The sequence below is a fragment of the Mus caroli genome, unplaced genomic scaffold (assembly GCF_978045245.1).
Source record: "Mus caroli unplaced genomic scaffold, Mus_caroli_1 scaffold_4, whole genome shotgun sequence".
NCBI lineage: Eukaryota > Metazoa > Chordata > Mammalia > Rodentia > Muridae > Mus > Mus caroli.
This window is the reverse complement of record NW_028227259.1, coordinates 24715897-24724419: the sequence shown is the minus strand read 5'-3', so window position 1 is coordinate 24724419 and position 8523 is coordinate 24715897. Positions and strand designations below refer to the sequence as shown.

Sequence of the window (8523 nt, the reverse complement as noted above, 5' to 3'; positions counted from 1 at the left end):
GGTTTGGAAAGGAAACACAGAGTTAGATACATAGGAATTACTTAGGTGTGGCCAATCAAGCCTAGAGCAAACCCTGGCTTTGGAAGGAGGATGTGCTCAATGGCTATGCCCCAGGAAAGAGCAGCTCAGCTTCCTGTCAGTACAGGGAGAACATTAGCAGGGAACCAAAGGCTTTATGTAGTCCATGACATCAGCAGTCCCTTCTTGGACATTCTATTGTCTCCTGGAGAGTTCTAAGCAACCTCTGTGATGTCACCAGTGTTGTAGTTACAACAAGCTGACTGAGATTTCTCAGTCAGAGACTGGACATTGCAGTGATGGCCCTGCTTGCCCGACTTGGTAGACTTTTTCAGAGAACCAATGTGGATGGGAGAGAGACCAGAGAGGGGAGGAAGGATGCTGGCCTTCCATCTGAGAGTAATGAAGGACGAAGGAGGTGGACTTGGCGAATGAGGAGTAAGTCCTGGGAAGTGGATGTTGAGCTTCCTGGTAGGGGTGGCCTGAGCTGGCCTTTCTAGTAATGTGGAACTGGAGACTCTGGGTAGCAAAAAAACTTCCATGGTTATCACAATTCTTGAATCATCAAGGATTTCAGAACAGTACTTTTCCATCCCCTAAGGCAGGAGTTGGCAAGGTCAAAGCTGTTAGGCTATGAACTTCAAGTCTTGACTTGCACTGGGTATTGTGGGTGTTACTTGGGGACAGAATGAGACCATCAGGAGTGACAGCGGGTCTAAGCTATGCCAGTTTGAGGGAGGGAATACCTGCATTTCAGTCCATGGCTTCTTTAAGCTCCTGTAGTTATCTGACGTTAGTCACAGGGAGAGAATCGTGCTCCAGACCATGATGTCATGTTCTCAGAACTACTCTGACCTCCTGTTTGTGACAGTTCCTACCTTACCTTTCTTTATCACCAATTGTGGGTGGCAGCCATTTCTATACTGTAAACAAAGAACAAGCAGTTGATAGACCCAGAGGGGGATTCTATTTTTATTTCTGGGATGTTTTGTGTTTCAGGGTGGTAGTTGATCAATGTGATGAACATATTCTCCCCCTGCCTGACTTATTAAGCCAATTCCTTGGCTTAGAGTAACAGGTTGGATATCTTAGCATCCACAAGATCTCAAATACTTTTAATAGTGAATTTGTAGTCTGACTTGTGAAAGCACAGGGCTCTGAAGCCAAGTTGTTCCCTGAAGAAGACATCTCTCTGGTCCTCATAAGCACGTTTAAGGGGGAATGAGGATACATCTGGCTACTTACATCACCTGATCTCTCTAGAGTGATGGTAGAACTGAGATCCACTCAGAAGAAATCTCATGCTGGGACCAATCTCTTGGTGGTGTCACTAGGTTACAGGCCTTTTTCCTTCTCTTTGGTAAGTCCACACTCTTTGCATTCTCACATCAAATATTCTCGTATTCATCTACCTACAGTGGCTCACAGACAGACATCATCCCCTATACCTGTCATGAGCAAGGAGCAGTTTGAGAAGGAAGAGAACGAGCTGATCAAAGAGATCCAGCTCACTACCCAGGAGACAAATGAGCTGAGAGATCGCCTGATCTATGTGACCGAGGGATCCATGAACAAGAGGTATACCTTGCTCCATACCTGTGGTGTCATTCCGGGGTCTGCAATGCCTCCTTCATCTTATGCTTTTAAAGGGGTGGGTTCTAGGAAGCTATACCACCAGAACATAATTGGGCCTCACTTCATGCCCCTAAATACTTATTAGAGGAGTGGCCACACCTGAAGTTTTGTCAGGAGTGAGAAGGGAAATAGACTTTTCTGCTCCCTCCACTGAAAAGAGGAACTTGGAGTCTGAGTGAAGAACTCAAGGATAGAGGCAGTGATGACTTCCTAGGGTTCATTTGGAAAGCCTTTGCTAGGTGATGGGAGTTTGTAGTTGTGTTTTTACTTGTCTCCCAGGTGACTGAGTGTTGGAACCTCCAGGTAGCAGCTGGAGGGGCCTGGTCCCACATGGTTCTTCTCAGTGCTTGATTAGAATGCCTGAAGTTCATGCCTGTTCCTGTTTGTCTGTGTGCCTTATACTCTGAGGCAGTAATGTTGCATGCATTACTCTACCTCTCATTGTGTTCCCTTTGTCTCTGTCTCTCTTTCTCTTTCATTCTCTCACTCTTTGTTTCTCCATCCTGTGTATAGGTCTAAGTCTGTGAGTCTATGTGCATGCACAGGTACAGACCTGTGAATATGTTTTGTATGTTTTAATTTCTCTCCACAATTTGGAATCTAGGGGTAGGTGTTTTGGCCTGAGGATTTACTTACCTAAGAGTATCCAGGTGAGGTGGGTCCTGAGGCCTGGTAGTCCCCACTTTAAATAGCATTGCACTTTGACTATTTGTCACATGTGTTAGTACTTTTGTATTTTGGGGGCAGATTATAAATCTGTGGTGATGTCTGGACTCATCTCCAGAATTATATATAATAACTGTCTCTACAGTATTAGGTATCCAGGATTTAGAATCCCTTTTATGGAAACAGGGGAAACACCATCACAGCTCTTTGGTGGGTAAAGACCTGTAGCCTAGACCCCTGAGAACATAACTGCTTAGTCTGCCCTTCAGACCTACTGAGTAACGCAGGGAGCCAGGGCACCCTCAATCTAGATGCCTAGCTTCTGGTGTTCAGGGGCCAGGATAGCCAGTTTCCCAAGGTTAAGAAAATCCCAGCATTTAGAATGCAGTGTGTGGTTTCCATGGCTGCAGTAGTCCAGGACCCAGCCTGAGTTCATGTGTTACTAAAAGCCTAAGTTTATGGAGTTCTGTCTTCCTGGGGCCAGGCCCTACCACAGGCCAAATGGACACTATAAAGAACTGAAATTAAAGGAGAAGGAGATCATGACATTCCTACATGAATTAGAGAACAAGAACATGGAGGCCCGAGAGAACAAGCAGGAGCTCATGAAGGAGATAAATTTCTATCGGTAAGTACTTGTCTGGGAGGCCAACACTTGTGAAATGGCCATTTCTGCCTTCCTTTGTTTCTGGTCGGGAGACTGCAGGTCTGGTTCTATACTTTATGCTTTTTAGGCATCAGTGTCCCTTGGATTTTTGGACTCAGGTTTCCTAGGTCTCTAGGAGACTGTTACCACTGCCAGTGTTCTCCAGGCATCCTCAGGAGCCTCTAAACCGACAAGTGATTCAGATCATCAGAAGGTTATTATGTTGTACTGGGCCTGTGGGGCTCAGGCAGGGTTTTACAGAGCTAAGTGAGGTGTAATATGAGGATAGAGTGCCCTCCCTTTGGTTCTAATGACTACCCTGATTGTAGTTGCAGCCTACTAATTGGTATTGTCCCAATGCATGGGCTGTCATGAGTAGATGGAGATCCCTGTTTCTTTTGGAAAAACATGGACCCTTTTGGTGTTTGGACTGCAGCACAAATTTCTTCTTCCATGAAATGGCTATTTGCTGTTTGTACAGCTGTCATGGATGTATCCTGGTGGATTGTATTAGGTCTTCACAGGAATCAGGGTACATGTCAGGTTAATGGGACCTGTAAGTAGAAATGGGAGCAGGAGGCTGCAGGAACTTACCATGCAGAGTGTGTTTCCAGTAACCTGCACAGCCGGCTCCTGCTGGAGAAGAATCTTATAAAGAAGCAGTTGGCAATATTGCAGCAGGATAAGAAGGAAGTACTGGCTGATTGGGCCGTCATTCGTCAATGTTTGATGGAGTTGAACCTGAGTGGTACAGAAGAACAGGAGAAGACCAACAACCTGGAGACTAAAGAACATCAGGTAGGGACAAACAATTCGGCCAGGCTATGACTATCTGATAATTGGCACAATAGAATCTATCTTTGCTTCCTCCCACCAACTTTCTAATCCATACTTCCAAGCAGCCGCCCTCCTCATGGAATGTAGCTGTTCTTTGCTCTTTTTTCACACAAGTATTCTGGGAAGTTAGCCTCTTGTGAGACTCTGAATTAGCCTCTTTGGAGGCACTATTATCACTGGCAAGTGAACCTTTCAACTCTGCTTTAGTCTTCTGTCCACTCAGGGTGACAGGTGAATAACATGTCACATTCTTGCATGCATGTCTTCAGATAGGTGGAATGCTATGTGGAGGTTTGAGTGAATTCTGGGTCCTATCTGCAGATTTCACATCAGTAATTTCAGTTTGAATATTAATGTTGACTGTCCAGTAAAGATGAGGTAGTGGGAGATAAAGGTCTGACAGCTGCCATGCCTTTCCCCACCATTCCTGTGTCTTAGTAACTGCCTTCCTTTCCCAGGTCTCAGAAACTGCTAGAGAGCTGGGATTGGCCACAGCTAAAGAAGAGACCATCTTGCAAAATGCGTTGTCATGCCAGGAGGCCCCTGCTGACCCTGATCTCCAGCATCCAGAATCTTCCTCAGATGAATCTTCCTCAGATGAATCTCTTTATATCACATGTCCTGAGTGGGAATAGGCCCTAACTAGGAAGCCATGGCTGATTCAGGGTGTTATTCCCTTTTCTCTTCAGATAATTCCTCTTGGCAGAGAACGGAGGTGACTGCACTGCTAACAAATGTCCAAGAGGAGTAACAGGCTATAGGTCTGTGCTGCTAAAAGTGCAGAAAAAAGATGAACAATAATTTTTTTATAGTTTTGTTTGAAGTTTACATTTTTTGTTCTTAGAGTTGTTGCTATGTTATTTAGAAGTTATATGTTCTTATTCTTTTATTTCATTGTTTATTTTTGCCTTTATCTCTATATTAATTGAAATTGTAAAACCTATTTTTTAAAAATTCTATTTCTTATGCAAAAAATGGATTTGCAAGTCGTGACTTTTGAGACCATCTTCCTTATTCAGGTTTTCTATCCCCTGCTGTAGACCTAGAACTCACATCCAGAGATGGATCTTTGTAAGTTCCAGACAGCCAGGGCTATATAGTAAAGTCATAGCCACCTAGGGGTATACAAGGTGATGAACTTTTGTGTATCAATAATTTTATTTACCCCATGGACACACACTTGGTGATGTAATCACTGCCATACTGCATCCATGGTGTCATGAATTCTCATACTCCTAACATATAGCACTCTGTAACACACACACATTCATTCATGATCCTGTGAACCAGATACTGAGGAATATACAATCATTGTTCTAGAGCTGCTGAGGATATAAACACATTCAAAAAGGAATACAAAATAAATCAGGAAGGCCAGAGCCATATGCTTCAGTTTACTTGCAACAGAGCATCAATGATTGAGGCGAACAATAGCTTCCCTTTGGTTCTGTCCTGAAAAGGTCAGAGCCATTAACTGGGAGAAAGTTCAGGGGTCGTCCCTCCTGAAAGGGAGGGATGTCTAAACATGGCTTTCTGTGAGCCAGAGTTTTTCCTTGTTTCTAGTCAAGAGTTAATATTTACCCGGAGAGGAAAATGTCCTTGGGTCTGCAGATAACAGTTTCTTCTTGTGAAGTTTGTTCTCTTTCTGAGGAAATGACTCCAAAATGATAATATTGTCTGCCCGGTGCAACTATGTAAAAATGTTATTGTTTGGGCCTAATTGGCAAAGTCATAACCCGTGTTTTTAAGCTGTAGAAATCAGTAAAGCTTTGCTTCTTGCCACCAGAGCATTAGTCTGTCTGTTTCTTTAAGGCATTCACAAAGCTCATCTTAGTCAAGTGATAACCACACAGCAGACATAATGACCTTCCATTTCTTGCTGGGAAATAGCTTTTAATAGATGCTGTTGTCCTTGACCATAAACTTGCTTTGTTTTGCTGTTGCTGATTAGACTTATGTTGAACATTTATGTGAATGGGTGTTTTTCCTACTGAATATAATACTGTATGTGGCTCCTCCTGAGGGACATTTCCCTCAGAGCACAGATGGAATCACAACCATTCCTGGAGATGATAGGGGGGACCATGTGGGTCTTCTTCTGAGTAGCAGATGTTCTAACCTGTCAGGCATCCCCACACTTCCTACCGTTGGCTTTTGCCCTTCCAGTGAATATGCTGTATTAGATGAACAGGATCAAATCCACTTGAGTGGAGAATCTCAGAAGATCTGTAGGTACAGTGCCTGACCTGCCCACACTCAGTGTCCTAGGCTGCCAGGCATGTATACACGGCTCTGATATTACCACTGCTATTTCTGTGTTCAGAGCCTTTTAAGTGAACAAAAAGGGGTGGAAGGAATATTGCTGTTTGTGTGCTCTGCTCCCTCAAGAGTCCCTAAAAACAGGTGCAGTCAGGTGAAATCTTAATTGATCAGATAAGTCTAGAGGCTCTTACTGGGCAGGGGGAAGAAAGGCAGAGCTGAGATTTTTAGAGAGGGGAAGTGAGATGGAGAAGAGAGAGGGAATGAAGGACAAAATAAGGAGGAATAGGAAGATGGTGCTGGACTACGGGGCTCTAGGGGCCATAAGTAACTGGGGATTTCATAAATGGGAAATAGAGTAATGTAGGTACATTTTCCTGTTCTAAGTGTGCAGGTTGTATTTGTATGTGTTGAGTTTCGCATTGTTTACAACGGCATTTTGTGGTTGTAGATTTCCCCTAATAAATTTGCCTGGCATATTACAAGGGTTTTGTGTTATTATTTTAAGAGGTAAAGGGGAAGTGTGAGTGGCAGCCAGCTCACTGGAGGCTAGCCACAGGTGGTGGATGGCATTGGAAGTATGAACAGCCTGGCAGCAGCTAAACATGGGAAACAGGGCAATAGTGCTACAAGGGGCTGGCCACTCAAGGTTAATGAGATCGTCTTTCCTGTCCCTAACCACTTTAGCATGGATTGGGTTTTGTTTTTATGTTTTGCTGTTTTTCTTTTTTGTTTTTTTTGTTTATTTTTTTGCTATAAGCTACAATAATGTATTTCTTTTGGTTCTAAGCATAGTAGCAAACTGTTCTACTTGATAAAAAAATAAAAGATCCCTCATGACCTGTTTTTTTGCCTGTGATCCAAGCCCTCCCCAAACTGTGTAAAATCCCTGTGTGATAAGTTTGTTGCAAAGTGGGAGTCTTAACACAAGAACAGGGTAGGTGGTGAAGTGAAGGGTGTAATGTGTAGGCAGCCGCACACCCAAAAGATGCCCTGGACCTCCAGTACACCAGCGCCTTAAACAAAGCCATTGCACAGGTTCCAGCCCGAATCTGGCGCCAAACCCTCTGAGAGGGTGTTACACATCAAAGGGCCCGACATACTGACAAATCCCAGGAGGACACATAGCTCTCCACAGTGCTGGGGTGGATATAGGCGGTCCTCCAGGGGTTTCCCTGAGTTCCCCAGTAGCATGGAGGTGTTCCTGAAATAAAGAAAGCTGTTGAGAAGAATCTGACCTTGTTGCATATTTTCTTGCTGGACAAGGTGAGCACAACAGTAATGGGGAAATCTGGAAGAGTATTGGGTGGCCTAGGGCAAGCCAGCTGCTGTAAGCACTCAGCATACACACCTATTATCCCCTGCTGTGTCTACTCTTATCCATATTTGTACATGTAGGAGACTTTTCTGTCAGCTTCTGTAATTTGTACATAGTTATTTAATTTGGGTTATAAAAAAGTTTACTGTAAGAATGGCATATTGAAACATGCTTCCCTGCACCCAAATTCAGAATAGCTACAGTCACAGTCCTGTAGAATACATACTCCTCTTGCAAACAAAACAGGTTCAGAAACCAAAAATATTAACAATAAATAACAAAAAAAACCCATCCACAGAGATCAATTTTAAGAGTTCAGATGTCATAGGATCTATTTTCTTCTTTACATGAAATTTTAACTCCAGAAAGGAAGGCAACATAAAGTGAATTACCATGCTGTATGGCCTACTGTGCAAGGAGAAGTGACTTGGGCATTTCCAGTACTGTATATAAAGAAGGTATTCATAACAAAGCTGCCTGTCACAGTTGGGATTTGCTACACATCTCATAAAAGTCTCTTCTTGGTCAAATCCCCCTAAGTTCTCCCTGATTTAATCCTAAGAAAAGCCTTGAGCTTCAGTGCAATGGACAAAGATTCAACCCAAGACAGCCACCACCATGCAAGTGACTAGTAGAGGCTATCCTAACTATGCATGTCTTGGACCTAGTAGCCAAAAGTGTCTTTCACTGTTTCTCCACAGGGGCTAGCTATGCAACTGTGAACCTAACCAGCTACAGCAGTCTCCAGGCCCAGTCCCCTGCACTCCTAAACTTGGACCTGACTGAAAGAAAAGATGGGAAAAATCTAACAATAATTCCTTCGTTTACTTCTATTGCTGCTAACATAATCGTTATTGTTGTTATTCCCAGGGAAGGCCCTGGGTCTACACTGTAATAAGCAATAATATTGATCTCTTTTCAATAGCTAGGCAGCTGTCAAAGCATCTCACTTAAACAACATCAATGTGAGGTCTGGATTCTTATCATCTATGACAGATAAGGAAGCCAAAGCTCAGTATGATGGACCCACTTGCCCAAGGTTGTACTTAGAGCATGGCGCTGAGAAAATGTCAATCTGATTATGGTCACCCACTCTTCCTTCTCTTATACCACACCCAGCTGGCAGGGTAACAGACCATCTGCC

The 8523-nt window shown here is 43.6% G+C and overlaps 1 protein-coding gene across 1 annotated transcript; it reads left to right on the top strand.

Moving 5' to 3' along the window:
* The first annotated feature begins 292 nt into the window (after positions 1-292).
* LOC147005019 (disks large homolog 5-like) lies at positions 293-4507 on the top strand. The gene is made up of 5 exons (XM_085836131.1): positions 293-456; positions 1437-1596; positions 2804-2947; positions 3580-3763; positions 4261-4507. Exons 1-5 carry the CDS (start codon positions 318-320, stop codon positions 4435-4437), a joined length of 804 nt encoding a protein of 267 aa, XP_085692257.1. The 5' UTR covers positions 293-317; the 3' UTR covers positions 4438-4507.
* Positions 4508-8523: the final 4016 nt, after the last annotated feature.

What these genes read in the sequence shown, in the direction of transcription:
- LOC147005019 (XM_085836131.1), top strand. Translation starts at nt 318, where the DNA reads ATGGCCCTGCTTGCCCGACTTGGTAGACTTTTTCAGAGAACCAATGTG. An exon ending in GTGGACTTGGCGAATGAGGA is followed by an intron (nt 457 to 1,436) that starts GTAAGTCCTGGG and finishes ATCTACCTACAG; the next exon opens with TGGCTCACAGACAGACATCA. An exon ending in GAGGGATCCATGAACAAGAG is followed by an intron (nt 1,597 to 2,803) that starts GTATACCTTGCT and finishes TCCTGGGGCCAG; the next exon opens with GCCCTACCACAGGCCAAATG.